General features: G+C 38.9%; 2 protein-coding genes across 2 annotated transcripts; both read right to left on the reverse strand.

Moving 5' to 3' along the window:
- Positions 1 to 636: 636 nt before the first annotated feature.
- LOC125836997 (uncharacterized) lies at positions 637 to 1,482 on the reverse strand. Its single transcript, XM_049516132.1, has one exon. The coding sequence runs from the start codon at positions 1,480 to 1,482 to the stop codon at positions 637 to 639; it is 846 nt and encodes a 281-aa protein (XP_049372089.1).
- Positions 1,483 to 17,796: 16,314 nt separating this feature from the next.
- On the reverse strand, positions 17,797 to 22,690 carry LOC125837134 (probable glycosyltransferase At5g03795). Its single transcript, XM_049516277.1, has 6 exons — positions 22,405 to 22,690; positions 22,045 to 22,320; positions 20,708 to 20,994; positions 18,773 to 19,005; positions 18,106 to 18,263; positions 17,797 to 17,955 (listed from the first exon to the last, which is right to left on the reverse strand). The coding sequence occupies exons 1-6, from the start codon at positions 22,579 to 22,581 to the stop codon at positions 17,854 to 17,856; spliced, it is 1,233 nt and encodes a 410-aa protein (XP_049372234.1). The 5' UTR covers positions 22,582 to 22,690; the 3' UTR covers positions 17,797 to 17,853.

The raw sequence follows: 22,690 nt of genomic DNA on the forward strand, positions 1-22,690 counted from the left end.
GTTTGGAAAAGGTCACTGCCAAGTGTCATGTCACGTCAAGCTTAGTGAACGTCTTTGAAGTTGATGTCTCGAGGTCTATCTGATTAGTTGCTAGGAAGTATTCAAAGCCGTTTCAAACTTTCGACGAGCCTTACTGAAATTTTGAGGTCATCCTCAAAATTTCTGTCCCAGTAGCAAGTCTGAAAGTAACTTCAGTCTTGACTTTATCGGAGAGATCTTCTTCTTGAGAATTTTTGAGTTCCTCTCAAAAATTCTGTCCCAGTTTCTATTATACAACAAAAATAGAAGTCTTATGGGAGATATGACCGAGCCCTTGTGGCGCCTACGTATCCCGTTGAGGCAGAAATCAGGTCAAACGTAGTTCCCTTCTCGAGGATTAACAAAATAAGAAAAATGACAAAAAAAACCGACCGAGGTCGACATAGACCGCCTACGTATCTCATTCTTGAGAATTCAGGTCGAACGTAGTTCAAATACAAAGAAAGTATTAAAAAGGATAAAGGGGTGACCGAGGCCGACATAGGCCGCCTACGTATCTCATTCTTGAGAATTCAGGTCAGACGTAGTTCATTACAAGAGGGATAAAATTTTAAATAAAGCGCTTACAAGGAAATGACGGAAATACAAACTAAGACTTCACACATAATATCTCTTGACAACATCTGAGTTGATTGGCTTTGGCCATTCCGTTCCATCCATCTCCGACAGGATCAAAGCACCTCCAGGTAACACTTTACGAACCATGTAGGGTCCTTGCCAATTTGGAGCAAATTTCCCTTTATATTCATCTTGGTGAGGAAAGATACGTTTGAGAACCAACTGACCAACCTCAAACGTTCTGGATCTTACCTTTTTATGAAAAGCACGAATCATTCTCTGTCGGTAAAGTTGACCGTGACAAACAGCAACCATTCTTTTCTCATCAATCAAGGTCAACTGGTCCATCCGCTTGCGAACCCAATCAGCATCATCCAACTCAGCCTCCTGGATGATTCTTAATGAAGGTATTTCAACTTCTGCAGGTATAACTGCTTCCGTTCCATATACTAACAAGTATGGAGTGGCCCCAATCGATGTTCTGACAGTCGTTCTATAGCCCAACAAATCATATGGTAGCATCTCATGCCAACCTCTGCGATTATCAATCATTTTTCTCAGAATCTTCTTTATATTCTTGTTGGCGGCTTCTACAGCTCCATTCATTTGGGGGCGATAGGCCGTTGAGTTCCGATGAGTAATCTTGAATTGTCCACATATCTCTCTCATCAAGTGACTATTGAGATTTGCTCCATTGTCAGTAATGATGGATTCTGGCACGCCAAACCTGCATATCAGATTGTTGCGAACAAAATCAGCTACGACTTTCTTGGTTACCGACTTATACGAAGCTGCTTCCACCCATTTGGTGAAGTAGTCAATAGCAACCAAAATAAATCTGTGTCCGTTGGAGGCAGCTGGCTCTATTGGACCAATGACATCCATGCCCCAAGCTACAAACGGCCAAGGTGAACTCATAGCATTGAGTTCGTGAGGTGGAACTCGAATCAAATCACCATGTACTTGACATTTATGACATTTTTGTACGAATTTGCAACAATCGTGCTCCATAGTCATCCAAAAATAACCGGCTCGAAGGATCTTTCTTGCTAAAGTGAGTCCATTCATGTGAGTGCCACAAACTCCCGCATGTATCTGTTCCAGAAGCTTCGCAGCTTCACTAGCATCAACACATCTGAGAAGACCTAAATCTGGAGTCCTCCTATAAAGGATTTCCCCACTTGCAAAGAAATTGAGGGCCATACGGCGTATCGACTTTTTCTGGTTGAACGTTGCATTCTCAGGATAGGCCCCGGTCTCCAAATACTTCTTGATGTCAAAATACCAAGGCAAACCATCTGGTTCTGCTTCGACATGTGAACAATAAACAGGCTGCTCTTTTACCTCGATATTCAAAGGATCAATATAACTTGTATCTGGATGTTTAATCATTGAGGCAATGGTGGCAAGTGCATCGGCCAACTCATTCTGTGTCCTGGGAGTATGTCTGAACTCAATCTTACGGAACCTTTTGCACAACTTCTGTATATACTGCACGTATGGTGTGATTTTTGGTTTTTTCACGGCCCATTCTCCTTGAACTTGGCGAATTAGCAGATCCGAATCTCCAATAACCAATAACTCATGAATGTTCATATCAATCGCTATCTTCAGACCGAGGATGCAGGCTTCATACTCAGCCATGTTATTCGTGCAATTAAATCGGAGTTTAGCCGCCATAGGATAGTGCTGACCGGTTTCTGATACTAAGACCGCTCCGATACCTTTACCTTGATGATTCGCCGCTCCATCAAAGAATACTCTCCAACCCGGGTACGCTTCAGAAATATCTTCACCCACGAATGTAACTTCTTCATCGGGAAAATAAGTCTTGAGTGGTTCATACTCTTCATCAACTGGATTCTCCGCAAGATGATCAGCTAAGGCTTGTGTTTTTATAGCCTTCTGAGTCACATATACAATGTCAAATTCACTCAAAAGCATTTGCCATTTAGCCAATTTCCCAGTCGGCATTGCTTTCTGAAAAATATACTTTAAAGGATCCATCCTAGAAATAAGGTATGTGGTATAAGAAGACAGATAATGTCTCAACTTCTGAGCAATCCAAGTCAAAGCACAACACGTTCTCTCCAAAAGGGTGTAACGAGCCTCATACGGAGTGAATTTCTTGCTCAAGTAATAAATGGCTCGTTCTTTCTTCCCACTTTCATCATGTTGACCAAGCACGCATCCGAATGCATTATCTGAGACAGACAAATATAGCAACAGTGGACTCCCTTCTCGTGGAGGAACCAACACCGGTGGATTGGATAAATAGTTCTTGATAGCATCGAAAGCCGTCTGACACTCTCCGGTCCATTTGGTCAAAGCATCTTTTTTCAATAATTTAAAGATTGGCTCACACACCACGGTAGATTGAGCTATAAATCGACTTATGTAGTTTAGCCTTCCCAGAAAACTCATTACCTCCTTCTTGGTCTTCGGAGGAGGCAATTCCTGAATTGCTTTAATCTTAGAAGGATCAAGCTCAATGCCCCTCCTACTGACTATAAATCCCAACAACTTACCGGCCGGCACTCCAAAAGCACATTTGGCAGGATTTAACTTCAAATTGTATCGACGCAGACGATCAAAGAACTTTCTCAAGTGAGCCAAGTGAGCCGAACTCTCGCGGGATTTGATTATGACGTCATCCACATACACCTCGATCTCTTTATGAATCATATCATGGAAGATAGTTGTCATAGCCCTCATATAAGTAGCACCCGCGTTCTTGAGACCGAAAGGCATCACCCGATAATGATATACGCCCCAGGGTGTGATGAAAGCTGTTTTTTCTGCATCTTCTTCGTCCATCAGGATTTGATGATAGCCCGCATAACAATCCACAAATGACTGCATCTCATGCTTAGCACAGTTATCGATAAGAATGTGAATATTCGGCAATGGAAAATTATCTTTTGGGCTAGCTTTGTTGAGATCTCTGTAGTCAACACAAATCCTGATCTTTCCGTCTTTCTTCGCAACCGGAACAACATTGGCTAACCAAGTTGGATATTGTGTCACTTCCACTACCTGAGACTCAATCTGTTTGGTAATCTCCTCTTTGATCTTTAAACTCAACTCCGGCTTGAACTTTCGAGTCTTTTGTTTCACTGGACTGAAGTATGGATTAATTGGCAACTTGTGAGACACTATATTCGTACTCAGCCCTGGCATATCTTTGTAAGACCAGGCAAATACATCAATGTATTCTTTGAGCAAACGAACTAGGTCCTTTCCTTGATCTTCAGTCAGGTGGACACTGATTCTGACTTCCTTGACGCATTCTTCATCCCCAAGATTCACAGTCTCAGTTTCTTCAAGATTTGGCTTGTGCTGATTCTCGAATTGTCGAAATTCTTCAGCTATATGTTCTGGTACCTCATTTTCTACTTTGTGTTCTTCGCATTCATCATCACCTACTTCATTTCGTCCATTCGGCTCTTGACATGACATGACATTGGCAGGTTTTAAATTAATATTACTGAAATCATAAACAAACAGAATTAGGAAAAAATATAAACAGATAAGTAAATAAATTTTGACAAAAGAGGTTTTCATTTAAATTGAAGGACAAACCCAATTTTGGCCATGGTAGAGGGCCATTTTGTCTTTTAAAACATCACAAAAAAAAATGTAAAAACATTCAACAAATAAGACTGCATAAAGGGTGGGTCTCGGGCCTATTCCGGACTACCACCGATTTAAAGAAACAAACAAAAGCACATGTCCTTTCTACCCAGAAGAGCGGGAAATCAGGATTGGCGTGGAGGTCCAATTTTTCAATTGCTCCGCAGGTTCTGCATCACGGATGCCTGATGTCTCAGCCTTGTCTTCAACGACCGCATCAATCTCCTTGAAAAGGCCACAGATTCCTTCCCCTTGACCATCATTATTGACATATTCTCGCACCGGGAATGACTGGTACAGATGAGGGATTGGTCTGGACAATGCTTGATCAACGCCCTTAGTCTTCATCTCTACTTCTTCATCTGTGGGGACATACCCCAAACCAAATTTCACTCCTTTGGCGGGAATTTTGATGGGCTCAACAATTCCTTGGAAATGCTTCCCCAATCCTAAACCTGGTTCGAAACCACTTTGGAGCATCACAGTAGCAATCATCTTGTACACAGAAGGCATAGGGGCTGTGAAGCCAAATCATCATCGGTGGCATTTACCAGCTCCACCGTGTAAAAATCACAACCTCGAGAGACATTATCAACGATCGGCGCATATCCGTTGGAATGACTCCCTTCACCATAAATGACCAATTCCTGGTCCTTCCAAACAAACTTTATTAGTTGGTGAAGGGTAGACGGCACAGCTCCAGCCATGTGGATAAATGGTCTTCCCAAAAGCAAGTTGTAACTGGTGTTGATATCCAACACCTGAAACTCTACTTTAAATTCCGCAGGACCTATCTGAACTTCCAAGTTTACCGCACCCAATGTGTCTCTCTGCACTCCATCAAAAGCCCTCACATTGACTTGGTTCTGCTGAAGCTTTCCCAAGTCAAATTTCAGCTGCCTCAGAGTCGATAGTGGGCAAATATTGAGACCGGATCCGTCATCAATCAAGACGCGATTTACTATCTTGTCTCGACACATTACGGTGACATGCAGAGCTTTGTTGTGCATCCTGCCTTCAAAGGGTAGCTCTTCGTCACAAAAACTGATTCGATGTCCTCGTATAACTTGGTTTATCATAGCCGCCAAATTATCACTATTAGTACCCACGGGTACGTAAGTGTCATCCAAAGCTTTTATCAAAGCCTGCCTATGCATTTGCGAACTCATCAACAAAGCCCATACGGAAATCTGAGCCGGCGTCTTCTCCAAATGCTTCACAATTGAGTAATCTTTCGGCTGCATTTTTCTCCAGAACTCCTCGGCTTCAGCCTCACTGATCGGCCTTTTAAGCTGCTCTTTCTTCTGCACCCCCTGGGATAGCTCTTCTGGTATGTAGCACCTGCCGGATCTAGTCATACCCTGGGTAACAGCCGTTTCGATCACGAACTTCGGTCGGGCAAGAGTTTCTCGTAGCACCAAGGCAGCAACCTTCTTAGGTGTCAAAATCACAAACTCTTTCTTCTCTTTGATACTTAACGAAGCCACAGCCCTTTCCAGGTTATCAGGAGCGATCGGAATTATTGACTTTGCTACGAATCCATCATCATCTGTCTCTATCATATTGATAGTGACGCCTCCGTGATTTGGCAAAGGATTACTATTGACGTTGGGCTCGACTGTCTGGAGAGAGACCACTTTCTGGTCGATCAGGTCTTGGATTTTGTGCTTCAAGTTGATACAGTCCTCGGTATCATGTCCAACATTGTTGGAGTGATACGCACACCTCTGATCAGGTCTGTAAAACTTTGAGCTGGTGTCAACCGGTTTGGGCCCCACTGGATGAATATAGCCTGCCGCGTTTAATCGCTCGAACAACTTCGTGCGGCTTTCAACAAGCGGAGTGAAAACTCTGGCAGGCTTCTTCTCAAATCTAGGACGAGGGGGATCGTAGTTGCCTTGTTGAGGAGGAGGCATTTGACGATAATTTGGAGCATTTGGGCGAGGGGATTGATATCTAGGATATGCATTGGTTTGATAATTTGGTTGTGGAGCTTGGTAGTACGGGGGGGTATTTTGGTAAAGTGGAGCTGGGGGAGGAGTTTGGTAATTGGCTTGAATGTTGGCACAGTTGGGGGTGACATTTCGATAGTGATAAGATGGAGTCTGGTAAACTGGAGGGGGAGTTTGGTAGATAGGAGGGGGAGTAATTTGATAATTAGGAAGAGGGGTATAAACCGGGTATGAACTTTGTGAAGGTCTAGAACGACCTTGGTATGATAAGGACTTCCTGGGGGTTTTCTTCCCTTCATAGGAGATAGAAGACACATCTTCTCTTTTCTTCTTTATCAAACCCGAAGATCCGGGCGATGCAGCAACACGGGCAATCTTCCCGGTTCTCAATCCGTCTTCGATAGTCTCACCTATTTTGACTATTTCGGCGAATTTTGCTCCTACGAGCAACATGATTCTGTCGTAATACTCGGGTTCTTGAACCCGCACAAACACTTCAACAATTTCTTTCTCCGACATAGGAGGTCGAACCCTGGCTGCCTCCTTTCTCCACCTATACGCGAATTCTCTGTAGCTTTCGTTTGACTTTTGCTTCATTTTCTCTAGGGAATAACGGTCAGGAACGATCTCCACATTGTAAGCGAATCGTTCGATAAAGTCTTTAGCCAAAGCATTCCAGCTAGGCCACTGTCTTGTCTCATGAGAGGTGAACCATTCCAAAGCCTCTCCACTAAGACTTCGGCTAAAAAGCCGCATCAATAAAGCTTCATCCCTTCCAACTCCCACGAGCTGATCACAGTAGGCCCTCAAATGTGCCAGAGGGTTCCCTGTTCCTCCGAAAATGTCAAACTTTGGTACCTTGAATCCTTCTGGAAGGTCCAAGTTTGGATGAACGCATAAGTCTTCGTAATTCAAACCGGCGACTTCAGGAATACACTGTAATTCCTTCATGGCTTTTCGGATTTCTTCTCTCATGTCCAACTTGGCGGCCTCTTCCTTCGACCTCCACTCTCTCTCCCGTTCTTCATAATGGTCGAGCTCAGAACCATTGGCGTCATGCTCATTGGGGACGGGGATTTGGAACATTGCTTTTTGGGGTAGGGGTGGAGCAATGGAGGGACTTTGGGCATTTGGGGTGGTTTGGTAGTTTTGGGGGAAATTTTGGGGGTTGGTGTGTTGGCCTTGGTGAGGGAAGGAAGTTTGCTGGTTGTTAATATGTTGGATTTGAGTGGGTGGAACAGTTTGGAGGTTGACATTTTGGGGGGAAAGTGGTACTTGAAGGTCGGGATTGTGAGGAAGGGGTGGTACTTGGAAGTTGGTATTTTGGGGAGGGTGTGCTGTCTGATGGGAGGCAGAGGCATATTGGGGGTTTTGAGCGGTCAGGTTGATAATTGATGGGTTATGAGCAAGACTAGATGGTGGGTTTTGAGCCTGTTCCGTGTTTAAAGAAGGAAAGTGAAGTGGAGGCCTTCCATCTGTTGGAGTATTGGATGCAAAAGCTGGATTGGGCAAATCTTGCCTTCTCTGCATCTCGACCCGCATCTCAGCTATCTGTTGCATCAACTGCATGATTAGCTCATTCTGATCGGCGATTACGGGTTGTGCCACAACAACATCTGTTAAGCTGGTATCTTCAACGTTATCACCCATTGTTGATTTGCCTTTTCGAGAACTTTGACCGGGAAAGGAATCTGCAGGCCCTTTTGATCTTGTGAAATATGGATGTTCTGCCAGTTTATCGACACAGATCAGTTCTGACTACCTTTAGAAAAAACAACTCAAAGACAAATATGTTAGTTTTGATTCATGACAAATAATACAAAATATCACACAGAGGGCATATAAACACATAAGAGTTGCTTTGTCTGAGAACATGTTAACCCACGAATACGGTTTTTTTTTTTTTTTTTTTTTCTTTTTTAACAAGCAGGAATTTGCTCGTTTTATCTAGAGGCTAGTGACTCAGAAAGGTTAAATCGCGTTGAGCTAAGGTCTTCTCGTTGTATCTTTCGGCATTTATTGATTTGAACCCGACATTTCCTTGTAGAATGAAGAGGGAAAAGGAAAATTTTCAAAAGATAGGGGCCGGGCCTTGCAAGGCTGCCTACGTATCTCCCAAGGAGAATTCAGGCCCTACGTAGTTCGAATTACAAAAGGAAATTTCATTCATTTCTTGAAGATTACAAGGAAAGTGAAAAGCAGACAATAAAGCTCCTAATGATAAAATGTGCCTCCACTCAGGCCATTCTTTTTCTGATTGTCGCTTTAGTCACGGGGGGTAAACTCATATGCTTCGAGGGTGTTTTTCTCATTCCCTTCCTTCCATCGTCCCTGAAGAGGAGGCCTATAGACAATTTCCTCCCCAGTGTCTTCTTCAGTAGCTTCAAGTTTAGCGCCTTTGGGATCATTGTTGGTGGCCTCTTGGCTGAAGAAAGAGTGATTTCCACGTGGTTTCTGAAGCATCACGATTATATCTTTGAGGGCATCACGTTTCTTCCGCACAACAGCTGTCTCTTCATCTATAACAGCACATTTTGTCATCTTTGCTGCCAATTCCGCGTCTAGTGCCGCATTTGCTGCTCGTGCGATTGCGGTGGCAAGCTCCACTTCTATTCTCCTTTCTCTGGTTTCTTGGATCTCTTGTCTGAGCCGCTGTAGTTTCATCCTCAAATCCTCCTCAGTTAGCTCTATGTAGATACTCTTGCCTTTTTCCATCTTAGCTGCAATTTTACCTTTCATGAGATGATAGAGTAGTGGCTTAGGATTTGGTAGTAGGATTTTATTTCTGACTGAGAAACTTAAGACTCATGGAATTTTGGTCGGATATTTTGGTGGTGATTTGTATTTAGCATTGTAGAGATTTTCAGAAATTTTTGAAAAGGAGTGGGCTAAAGATGTCCTCATTCAAAGCAACGTACCACATAAACAGTTAAAGCACACAAGTAAAAGACAAATATCGCGTCCTAAACATGCAAGTGACCCTTTTGTGCCAAGGGTAGGCCTAGCGAATTGAAGGGTGTATTGCGCCATTTAAAACAAATTGTTGCACCCCCAAAACAGAATTCATAAACAATAGAGAATTCATTACAGAGTTAAGCAAAGGGATACATCTTTTAGGGAAGGGATAAGTTGCAAATACAAAAACATCAATCCCACGCAGGGGAATAAGATAACTAAAATGCTGAGGGACCTGCTCCTCCTCTTGCTTTTTCCACTTCTTCACGAATGAGAAACTTGTTGGTTATCACATGCGGCTCAGCGAACACAGCTTTGGAAGACATTGACACGCCCTGGAGGGTGTTAAGCTGATCATCCAAGTTCAAGTCCAAACGTATCAGGCAGGATCTCGCGTCAGCTAACTCTTGCATGGCAAAGGCTAATGCCCTTTGGCTTTCATATTCTCTATGCTGGAACTCTTGTTCCCTACGCAGGTATTCTTGCTCCCTACGTTGAAACTCTTGCTCTCTTCGGTCCCATTCCTGCTGAAAATGGTAGGCTTGGATTTGGAGCCTTACCTGGACATCTCCAATCTGTCGGCCCGTGCGTGGCGTTGGGTCAAGTGTACCACGCAGATCATTCTGCAACCATTTTTTGTACTCATCCACATACCCGGCTTCATATCTATTTTCTGCCATGCTCTCTTTTAGGTTGACCCGTCCAGACCATTCTTGACAAATATCCTTGGCGTGAGGTATCTTGTCGCACCCGTTGTAGTCAAAGACGTAGCGGCTAGTGTCTCCTTTGAAAGGTAGAATCTGTCTTCTGCCGAATTGCCGCATTACCCTGCTAGGATTGTAAGGTCGTACCCCTCTAATGCCAGGAAGGATTAGGAAAGGACACTTAGCCCCCTGAATAGCTATTTTTTCTGACATGAAATCTTGAAACATCCATTGTACGTCTTCCTCTTTTATGTCATGGAAGACTTTGGCCCATGATTCCCTAGTGCTGTGGATCTTGAACCTGTTGTTGCTCAAATGAAACTCATAATGGTCAAGGCGGCTTTCTTTTTGTGGCTCCGCCAATTTCTGTTTCTGAGTCTCGTATGTCTTCACTAGATGTTTAGACATCCACCACTGTAGCAAAATATTACAACCTTGAAAAAATGGAAACCCGTTTTTGCATTGACCCAAAGATCGATAGATGTCGGCCAGAATGATCAGAGCTAGGTTGAAGTATTTCTTAACTTGTCCTTTCTTACCAACACCCTCGAAGATGGCGTGTGTAACCATGACAATTCGAGTATCAATTTCATTCCCTTCACTTTGAGGAAATACCATCGTCCCTAAGAGGCATACAGCAAATGCTAAAGTTTGAGTTTGACTCCAACTACTGCGACTGAGAAACTCATTTGGAAAATTCTTATAATAGTTCTCGTGTCCCCACCGTTCGTAGAATTTCAGAAATGGAATACTCGAGGTGTCTAGCCAGTCTGCATTTACTAGTAACAACATGTTCTTCAGTTCTGTGTTGGTCGGCTTATCTGGTAGCAAAATGTGGTGATCTGGATGATTTTTCCTTTTCTGGCACATTCCGACATTGTCTAGGCAATCTCTGATTTCTTCAACAGTTGGTGTCATTTCAACATCTCCGAAGCGAAACACCATCCTCTCATCGTCCCAAAATCGAGTGACCACCTCAATGAACTTAGGCCAGACTCTGAGATTCATTATTGACGGGAGGTGACCTAAGTGAATGGAGAGTTCTCTTTTCTGATATGCATTGAGATTGTACCACCATACACGGAGGAGGTTTGGCGTCTCGGTGACCATTTTGAAACTCAAGTGTTGTTTAGCCATCTACAAAAACATACAAATAATTAGTTACCCCCAAACCCAAGACACAACACTTTGTCAAATAGCGCACACATCCTTCAAACACGTAAGTATGAGCGTCCGTTCGGGCTGTGGGCCCTTTGGACTTAAGGTGGTCTTTCTAATGGACCCGACACGCCTTGGGTATTGGGTCATCTTAGGCCAATGCGCTAAATTTCAGGGATTTGGTCTTGCTCTATCCTAGTATGACTAAGAGTGGGTTTTCTTTAAAGTGGATTGGTGACCCAAGCGGACTACTTGGGCTGGGACAAGTAACGACCGTTGACTATCCAGTAGCCAACTACATTCGTCAGGGTGTCCCGAGAACAATTTGGTTAACGAACGACTGCGGCCCGCATAATCGTCCTTTAAGTGAAAAGAAAAAAAAATGTCATTTGACGGAATAAATGATATGCATGCAATGACAGTTGATATCACAATTAAGCAAATAAGGCACATTTGAGGTAAAACAATTCAACAAATATTAGCAAATAGTCAAAGAGAGTCAAGTCATTACGGTTAGAACCTAATTGAATCCCCAGCGGAAGTCGCCATTTCGGTTGCGCCGTAATCTTCCTATCTGTAGAAAAATCATTTTTTGAAATGTTCTAAGTATAAGACAATTTAAGAAAAATACTTAGAAAAGAGTCGCCACTTAATTTTTTAAAGAAATTAAGAAAACTTATAATTTTCAAAGATCTAAACAGAAAAAATCATTTGAAAATACCAAAGAGGGTTCGGGGTTCAATTTACACTTCGAGAAGGGTTTAGGCATTCAAAGTGTCCGCTAACACGCGGTTGACCTGCGACTTGACTAAAAATGATTTTTTGACTAATTGTTTGGCAAATGATTTAACATAACATTTCACAATATTTAACTTTAAGAATATAAATAGATAACACATTTAAATCCATTTTAGTTTTTAGGGAAAGGGACCTAAAAATGAAACGTTTAAATTGAATTGCTAGTGATTATAAATAAAATTAGAATTTATTCAATTCATTTTGAAATAATAATTTAAACTAATTTGATGAATTAACGTATGAAAATCATTTTTATTTAATTGACTACCCTTAAGAAAATAACTAAGTAGGTATATATATATACATACATATATATATATATATATATGTAATCGGAAAGGTTTTGACTATCATTTTTTAAAGTTTGTTTGAGAAAGAATATATTTTTTAACTTGAACAATTTTTAAAGTGAATAAAAAGTGATTAAGTGAAAAGCTTAGCAATATTATTTTTTAAGAACCAAAGTTTTAACTTAATTAAAATGTATAATTTAACCTACATATTTGATTGAAGTAAATACTAAAAATAAGAAATATGTTAAAATTAAACTAACACAAAGAAATAACTCATCTTTAGGGGATCTAATTAAGTTAGTTAAGTTCTAAAGTTAGAATTAAACCACACACCATAAATAATCCTAATTAAATAATTAAAGAATAGGAAGAAATTGAATTTGGGCCTCATTTTGAGCCAAATTCGCTGGAAATTGGATTTTAAACCAAATCCCGTTTTTGGTATACACTGGCTGTATATCAGTGTATACGAGCATGTATATCGGCTCTTTTCACGTGTTTCTTGATTCCGAACACCTGTACACTGTCCAGCCCTGTATTTTTCATGTTTTGGACCTGTATATCAGCATTTTCGGGGTGTATACTGCTGTATACAGCAGGTATAATCAGCCCTTTTCGGGCCTTTTGAGACCTGCGATCAGCCATTAGTCTGTACAGCTGCTTCCTTGGCTGCCCATATCAGTCCGTTGGGACTCGATTTTAAATGTGACTCGAGAGAAATATAGTTGGGCCTCCATGGCCCATTGGAATGAAAAGGAAAGGGCAATAGTGTTCCATGAACTCACTCGAAATCACATGAAAACGAGAAGAAAGGAAAAAGATTATTGTTCAAATTTATAGTAAGGAAATTTAGGAGGCAAAATTTAATCACCAAAGAATCAAACACACTAATAGCATCAAAATGGTACAGCTTAACAATTTTAAAGCTAAAATAAGACAATTTAAGTGGCTCAGGCAACATAATGAAAACAAAGGGCAGTGGCCATGATTTCAAAATCAAACAACAACTAGGATTTTCAAGCTCAAGCAAATTTATTGGACAAATCTAACAACTCTTTCATATCGCACAGTTTTGAATAAATATGCAAAACATAATGTCTATCTAGAACGAAATGATTTGACTCTCTTGCCAAAGACTTGACTAAAGCCATCGTGATACCCTCATCTTTAAATCGATGGTTAAGACTCATTTATTCATGGCTCTTAAGAAGACAAGAAAGATGAAAACGAATCATTGGAAACTCTTACAAGGAGTTAGAAGATTACCACATTTTAAAATTTGTATCAAAAGGTAACATGCTTCAACTAATATTTAAAAGATGAAACTCTAACAAACTAAAATCTAGAAGAAGAAAATCAGAAACTCGAATTCCATACCGATGCAACTACGAATAGTGACTCATTTTTATCCAACATGTTAACCAACGAAGGCAGAGAATCGAGTAAAGCAACACTTTGTGCAGATTTTAATATTAGAGGCATTTAAATCAGTTTGTAAGGATAAGAAACGGGGCTAGGAGCCATTACAATAAGCAGAGAAAACATACGCTACCCAAACTTAAGTTCCATAGATAACTCTTTAAATATATTAAAACTGAGACCCTTTAAGGTAAATAGGTTCAGGCTGATTAGTCATCGAGTAAAATGAACAAGAACAAAACAAGAAACACCTACTAGAAGCACATATAGAGAAAAACTAACCCTAAGGAAACAAGGTTAACTCACTGCCTTTAATTGACTCCACCAAAATATACATATACTTATACTAAAAAAAAAAAACTTTAGCAAAGCCGGCTTCAAAGATTCAAAAGATTGAGAAAAAAAATAAATAAATCACAAGTGGACATTCCATCAGCTTGAAGTAACTAATCAATTTATCGACTCATGAAACAAGATAATCAAGGCAATACTTCCATTTTTCACTAGACAAAACATCTTAGCGACATACGAAAATCCAACAGTGGAACACGATACTTTATTGAAAGTAACAAGAGTAGAAAACAGCCTACATATATGTATCAGCTTATGAAGACCGAAATCATTCATGGAAGATGATTCTGGAATTCACGACTAAGTCACAGCTTCACAACTAATGAGATGAGATAACGGTGAAATGAGGGGATCCCAACAAAGAGAAATAGATTCAAAACCGAGAGGAAACATCAAACCTTCAAAGACAACAGAAACTAACAATGGCATGGACTAAACAAACAAGATTTACCACCGATTTGCAATCAGCTACAAGTCCAAATGATCCCAAATAATAGCATATAGACAACTTCACATAATCAAAAATCCAACAACGACACATTAAAGTAAAATGCTCGAATTGAAAGACGGGTATTACCGTTCACGGGGCAGCGAAACAGGGGTGAGACGAGCAAGAATGGGCAACAACTTTCGCACCGAACTCGATTTCGAGGAACTCGAATGAACAAAATAAAACCCGCAAGAGTCAAGACTGATCCGAATGAACTTGAAGATTTTTTTAGTTTATCTAGATTTCCTTTCTCTCTACACTTGGCTCACTGACCTTTTCTCCCACTCCAAAATCATTCCCCCGTTACAATGGATAAGAAGAGATATATATAGGGAAAGCTAGAGTTCGAAAAAGGGTGAAAGGGTAGAATCGGAATTCGAATACCTTCCTCAATTTGAAAATCTCCTCTCCAAGGATGGGAAAAAGCTGTTCTTGTACACAATTTCAACTAAGATCCCTCAAAATATGGATGAAAAGACTGGGATGGGCGGCAGTTTGCAGGCGGGTCAGGTTTGGAGTCGTTGTTGACGCGATTTCCAGAATTCTCGCTGAGTTTCTTGAAGAGGACGAGAATAGGTATGGGCAGTGGGGTCACGTTGTAGAGGAGAAGAAGAAGAAGGGGGTCGGGTCGGTTCTGGGTTTGCTGTTGTTTGTATTGTTATGTGGGAATTGTCGTTCTGGGTTTTCTTTTGCACTGAGGAAGAAGAAAATGGGCAAAAGGGGTCATATGGGTTTGTTTGGTATTGTTGTTGTTGTCATTTGTGGGCTGGGAATTGTTTAAAGGGACTAGGAAAATGATATGGGCCATTTGAAAATGGCCCAAATAGGAAAAAGGGTTAAAATTTTATTTTATTTTATTTTTTTAGATATTGGATTTAATTTAGATGAATTAACATTAATTAATTATCGAGGTTCTTAATCTTAACAAAATAAAAATAATTAAATCGGTCATAAAATAATTAGTTTAATTACAAACTAATGAACTCGAAATTAAATTAACAAAATATCTAACTAAAATGTAAAATCTTTTTGTGATGATTTTCAAATATTTATAAAATACGTGATTGTAAAAATATACATATTTATTATTAAATTTATAAAATTAATCTAAAAATGACTTGAAAGCATTTTGAATTTCATAAAATTCATTAACTCACAATTACGACCCTTACTACTAATAAAATATAAAAAATGTAAAATCTTTTCGAGATGATTTTGAATACTCGTAAAATGCATTAATTATATACATAACTAAATAAAACATATATATTATAAAAGAGTGACAAAATTATTTAAAATAATTTGCAAATTATGTTTATTTTATTTTATTTTATTTTTTTTGGAAATTTTGTAAAATAATTATTTTAAATTGTTTGAAATTGAAGAACCTTGATAATTAATTTATATTGTGGAGGGTTAAAATTGGGTGTCAACATAGATAAGGAGTTATGAAAATCGAGCATTCGAATAGAAGGTTAGTAAGTAGTCGAGTGTTGTCTGGTTTCCTTTTTCTTACTTTCTTAATATCTTACTCTTCGATTCTAGTATGACATGTTTCCTAATTTGTTACGAGACTCTATCGTTAACACCCTCTCTATCTTTCTCTACTTACACAAGATAGAAATAAAACTACATACACACTGAGGGTTTATCTAAACACCTTCCTCCACAAGATAAAAATAAAATTACATACAGACCGAGTGTTTATCTAAATACCTTCCCCCAGAAAAGTATTAAGATTGCATGCAAACCAAACGTCTATCAAAAAGTATAAGATTGCATACAAACCAAACATCTATTAAAAACAATATTGCACACACATCCCAAGAATCTATGTGAACCATCTTCGTACATTCACGGGATAGAGTAAATATTGCATACTACTACCCTCCCCAAACTTCACTCGGAAAATTAGGCTGGATTTTTAATTGCTACATCATTGAATGACAAAACAAATGAAGAACAAATAAAACAAGCAAATTGCAAAATGTAAAGAGCTTTATATCATTTTCTTTTTTTTTGTTTCTATGTCAATTTGACTAGCAAACCATCCATATGGTCCTTGGGAGCAACTCAAGAAAACTTATGGAACCTAGAGAAAAAGAAAAGCAAATTTTTTCCACAATGAGTGCTCCCTAAGTACCCTGTCAACATTGCATCTACTACTTTATAAAGTCTTAGAATTGAAGGCACTCTACAACCATTGAACCTGTCGATACCGAATACCAGTTAAACGCTACATTAAAACGTTATCACGGGTCAGAGAGAAAAGGTCAGTACGAAAAACAATAGACGATCTAACACATTACCAAGAGTCGAGTTTCGCTAATCAGTAAAAACTAGCTATTGTATCATGAGGTTGGTCAATAGCATGCTTAAGCTTTTAACTCATTTTGTAGACATCCTTTTTGTAGGTTGGTAAGATAGTGACATATGCCTTGCCTAAACTAGGAAAAAGATAAACATATTTTTATTATCATGGACTTGTGAACTATGTTTCTCCGACCCTCCAAAATATTAACGTCACCGCCATATCGAATCATCCTCCAAAAATGCACTACATCTCCTAGTTGCACTTTTAGGACTCCGAACAACATAACAACTAAATAGGCGTTTAAGCTTTCAAATCCTCAAGATTTCGTTACAACAGTGCTCCCTCTCTTATAACAATTTAGCTTTACAATGCCCCTTTCACACTTACTGAAATAATTCATAGCCACTCACATGGTCAAAAGTCAAAACGTGTTTCAAACTACAAATTTCGATTTAATTGTATAAAATAACAAACTATTAATTTAAATTAAATGTTATAGTCATAATTTATTTTATTTATAATTCGCAGCAAACATCCCATTTTTTTGTCATCTGATTCGATATACAATTAGCCATTCGATATACAAATGTATAAAATGTGTTTGTGTTTGTATAAAGCGAGAGAAAAAGTGTATATACAAATACAAATACAAATACATATATTTTTGTCATATAGACTTATAATTATACAAATACAGATCTTCTTATACAAAATACAATGTATAAATGAATTTATACAAAATCGAACAATTTGTATAAAATTGGATGAATCTAGCGAATTATACAGATCAAAAGCTCCATAGCAAACATAAAATTTGTTATGTAGCGCAATTATGCAAATTATAGCTATAACATACAAATATGATTTTTATGTTTGCTATATGTGAAAATTGCTCTAAATTTTTTGTTAAGGACATTCTACATTTACTTCTCAAAGGAATAGACATTCTCTTTTGGGAAGATGCTTGGTTAAATCCAAACGAGACTCTAAGACAGAAATTTATAGGCCCTCTACCTTGGAATGCCCTAACAAAGACACTGTTGTGAACACGGCTGGCCAAGTTGTTGGGTTTGAGGCTAAACCACAAAGAGGCCCAAGAATTAGACACCCCAATACTTGTTTTCCTTGGGAACCAAGTTGAGTAGACTGCTCTTCCTATACTTGATTTATCGTATTCATAGTTTCTGGTTTAGTACTTGATCACATGATGGCGAAGCCAGAGTTCATACATGACCATATGAAAAGCATCATGTCTTATAGGAGGTGAATTCCACTGGAAGTGCTTCTGAACCTGACAAGAAAAAGATTTAATCATAAGAAATTTATTGATATAGACTCTTCTCGAGTTAGCAATGCAATTTGCGTCTTCTCACATTCACTAGCACATTATGTACGAACGATGGGTATAAATACTCAAAAGGATATCAAAGATGCTACTCACCTTTACTAAATTGTTATGCAAGGTGGCAAATTCTTCTTGTGTGATGTTCTTGAGAATTTGCTTTAGGTCATATACATCCTTCTCCCTCAGTACGACCGCAAACTTACGCCAATCAATAATGTCATTGAATGGCAAATCATAGTAATCAGAAAGTATCACTGCAAAGATGACCCAAAAAGTAGTGGAGATTTAGGAAGCAAGCATGGTGAAAGTTAAAACAATCATATAATCTTAATAAAAAAGATGAACAAGTATGTTGAACAGCATTTCATCATGAATTCCTTCACAGCAGATTGTTTTTAACTAACTTGGTCCCCCCCCCCCCCCCCCCCGCATTCCTGTATGACCCTCTAGCGCCTTATCTTTCGAGAGAAGAAGATAATTTTCTCAAACAGAGAGAAAGATGACTAAAAAATGTATTTGTGAATGAAGATCAAACACTTGGTTTCACACTATCTTACAAACCTTTCATATCCTATCTTAAAGCTTATCATAAATTCGGCAAAATTTCCACAAGAACTGAGACGCTAGGAAAAGGTAGTCATTCTAACAAGAAATTCTACCATCGCTCAACTTGGTGTGTATCATGAGATGCTTAATTGAAGATAAGACAACATAATAAAACACGACGACTCTTTCAAGCTGTCAAAAAAGCTCAAATACTTACCAGGAACACATCCATAATGTATTGAGTCTGTTATACGAGCACTGTTAACCTGGGAACCACCTGGACATATGCAGAACTTTGTCCTGTAAAATCTCTTTTGATAAACAAGAGGTCCTGTAGCCCTGTTTATCCTATTGTTGGAAATATCCAATTCAGTGTCATTTTCCCACTGACGTGCCAGGATAACCCTGATTTTAGAGTTTCTATGACCTGCCCAGAAACCCAAAGTTGTCCTGTACAAATTAGGATCTCTGTTAGTGACATGCTATTTTCACTATAATAGCTTTTGACCATCTACGCATGTATACTGATAAGCTATGCAAATGTTTAGTGATAGGTGACCATTCATGCATAAGTGACAAACCAGACTACAAATTTTTACTCCAACTACAAGATACAGAAAATAGTTCATGACAAAGACTCATGATTGGGTAGTGGGGAAGGCAAAGAGTGTATTAGTTCCTTCAAAAGTCTCCTCCTCTAAAGGAAGAAGATTGGGTCGAGCGCATACTAATAAATATTAATCATTAACTTTACAGAAGGAGTTTTTGAGGGCAGAAGACCAATAATCCAGAATAAGATAACCACTCGGCCCTTTTTAAAGCGTTTTGAAATATCTTCTCACAGCCTATTAGATTGACATTTGTCCTTCGATGGATCAACAGTATTGCATGGAAAGTGAGTGCAGACAAAGCACCTATCTTTTGTTGGGAGGTCTACAGATTTGTACAACCTCAAAGATCTGAAAATTTATCAGTAAAAAGCTTGAAAACATATAGGTCACCAGCATCTCTTTTTTGTCTTTCACTAAACTGATTACAAAGGGACTTTTCTCAGTTAAAAGGTATATTGTATTGGGCCTCCAAGAATAAGATAGAACTACCTGATCAATCTACTAATGTATGATATTCAGTTAAATCTAAGACAAATGGCCATGAAAGATATTTAAAAAGTATCTATCAGTTGAGTAAGAAGAGTATTGTTTCTGACTTAGAATCACTGCTAAATCTTCTGCAGTCCTTCAATTTACAGAAGACTCTTTTCAGTTGTAGATTTTCATTACCTTTATGGTACTGTTTGATAAAATTTCTACCTTTTCATAAAAAAGGGCCGTGAAATTTATAAATACATGTGCTCACTTGTGGGATTACACTGGGTATGTTGTTGTTTGTGCCCACAAAAAGGAAGATCAACATAAAAGATACTAAAGAAGAAGGCAAATATGAAGAGATGTCAAAGGCAAAAGTAGATGCAACTGAGAAGTATAATTATCAAGGGAAGGTACACAAAAGATGCAGTTGAAAATTACTGCTATAAATATTTGTAACAGCGAGATCATAAGCTTGAATTAAAACTTTTAAAGAAAGGTATGTGTCGCAGAAAAGGGCTGAAAAGTCAGTTACTTAGAAAGTGCTGAATATGTAGAGTTACACTTAAGAAGGGGCTGAGCATGTGGACTCTAATAGTGAGATATTATTAATAATTGAAAGGTAAAGACAAAAATGTCTTCTTGAACATAGCATTAAGACAAGTAAAAGAAAAGGAATGGGTATTCAGTTTGGAGAAAAGGGCATATACCAGTCATTTTTTCATCTTCCAATTTTTCCATATTTAATGGTGTAATTCAAGTGCTATGGGAGAAAAACTATTGTGCATGATGGCGGATCGGCGGTAACACCAGAGCCCAGCTTGAGAGGAAGAGTATACAAATGCTATAGAACTGCAGTCTCTGTCAGTAAACTATCACTAAACTGGTGCAGAGGTTTTGTTTCCTTCATCCTTGGCTCAATGAAATGTCGGATTCTACTATTCACATAGAGGTAACCATGTTGGATGTGTAAACAGAAAAAGGGACTAAAGAACAAAAAGAAGTAGAAATTTGTATGAGAAGAGAATGATTTAATATGTAGCACATTCATTATCCAACAGGATTACCTGTTCTCAATGTCGTTTCCTCCAGCAGGAAGGGCAAATGGCTGCAGAACTTGTGGAAGAGCAACATCCTTATGCGGAATATATCCAACATCATAGCTAGGGGAGCACACGACACGGATTGCATTCTTTACAAGAAAGGGATGCCCTTCAGTTGCCCTGACACCAACATCATGACAGGTAACAAAGAAGTGATCTGCACCCATGGTTCTATTCCAGTATGGATATTTGGCTATCAAACTATCAACATAGTTCTGTACAATTATGGTCATGTTCTCATATGATGTTCCCTGCATTCCATCAAAGAATTCTTACATAATATATGAGGAGTCCCAAAAGTTAGGTAGTGCCGACTGCCGAATACCCCCATCTTAAATAGTATATGTGTTTCAAATTTTTTATGTTCAAAAAGCTAGGATCAGAATACAATTTTATTTTATTTTTTGAAAAGGAAGCTCGGATCAGAATATTCACTAGATTATGAGCCAAATGTATATATGTCTTCTCAGAAGTACGAGACGTTTCAATGTTCGCGTAGAATGATAATCTATACAAACCAAGAGCTGGTACTACACAAGTATAACAAGCAGCACACGTTACATGGATATAGCAACAATAGGAAAGGCAAAAAGAGAAAAGTTATTTACACAATAAGTGCAAAGGAGAAAGAAATGACATTACTACATACACCGTGATTCCCAGTTCCCTTATAAATGAAAAATCAATGTTCTCAACATTGGTTGCGGCATTTCCAGTTAATTAATTAACACTTGGATAAGAAAAACTAATACATTCAGCTAACACACCCGCACTAATAGATGCTGGAATCGGACTTCTGATTCCTAAGAAGATTATTTTTTAAACTATAGCCAACAGTAATGAGTAAACTCCGAAGTAATTGTACTTCTCATTCATGCACACTCTCTAGCATAAGATCTAAATGAATTAGACAAAAAATTAGCCATCATGTCTTTCACTCCTTGTTAATGGATCTGCCAGTCCTGCTTAACATCCTCAGCTAAGAAGAAAGCAAATGCCTTTCAACCTTGTTAAACTAATCGAATCATATCAATGAACTTAGAGATTCTAGCACCAATCAAATGGATTACAAAAAGAAGCCACCTGATGCAACTGTATAAGGTATTATTCATTGCCACTCTCCATTCAAAAAATTCAACATTAGGTAAATCATGCATTATACTGAACTTCTAATATGTGACTATTTTGCACAACATTCCATATCCAACCAAAATTCATTTCATAAACATCACATAACACCAATCTACCACCAAAAAGCAAATCAAAATAAGATTTTGAATACTCTAGAACACAATGCTTACCTTTCCTCTCATCTTATGACAAGAGATCGGAATGAAGAACAAGTGAGCTTCATTTGGATCCTCAGTAACAAACTTACTCTCTCGAATATTCTGGAAGAAATATCCTTCACTAGAATACTTCCCAGTCAGCTTCCTTGGCGTTTGATAAAACGTCTTCGGATCTCCATCTTTATATATAAACACCTTAAATTTCCTCTCCATTTCTTCATAATTCAACCTAAACACTTCCGGTGAATTATACACATCCGATAATACCTCCTGCTCCGCTCTAACAACCTTAAATCGCAAATAAATTAATTGATTAAAACAAGCATAAATCAGCATGTTCTAGAAGAATCTAGAAGAAAATGTTAGCAGTACCTGAGATGATTGCACGATGAGCGAAGGAGTTTCAGAAGAAGGAGAATTAGGAGAGTGGAAGGATTTGAGGGAAAGGTATGTGAAGGAGAGTAGGGTTAAGATGGCGAGAGAGAGGAGGGAGCTTTGGAGACTGCAGTAACTAGATGCCGGTGGTTGTGAAAGTTTCGTCGACCACATTGCCGACGGAGATGGCGGATTCCGGCGGAATTTTTCCGGTGGAGGGGAGAAGTTTCGGCTCGGAAGTGAAATGTTTGACTGGATTTGTGCTTTTCACCAGATTTGAAGG

Source organism: Solanum verrucosum, unplaced genomic scaffold (assembly GCF_900185275.1).
Source record: "Solanum verrucosum unplaced genomic scaffold, falcon-dt-bn FXZP01000165.1, whole genome shotgun sequence".
In the NCBI taxonomy this organism is placed as follows: Eukaryota; Viridiplantae; Streptophyta; class Magnoliopsida; order Solanales; family Solanaceae; genus Solanum; species Solanum verrucosum.

What these genes read in the sequence shown, in the direction of transcription:
- LOC125836997 (XM_049516132.1), bottom strand. Translation starts at nt 1,482, where the DNA reads ATGGATGTCATTGGTCCAATAGAGCCAGCTGCCTCCAACGGACACAGA.
- LOC125837134 (XM_049516277.1), bottom strand. Translation starts at nt 22,581, where the DNA reads ATGTGGTCGACGAAACTTTCACAACCACCGGCATCTAGTTACTGCAGT. An exon ending in GTCATAAGATGAGAGGAAAG is followed by an intron (nt 20,995 to 22,044) that starts GTAAGCATTGTG and finishes GATGGAATGCAG; the next exon opens with GGAACATCATATGAGAACAT. An exon ending in GGAAACGACATTGAGAACAG is followed by an intron (nt 19,006 to 20,707) that starts GTAATCCTGTTG and finishes TAATTTGTACAG; the next exon opens with GACAACTTTGGGTTTCTGGG.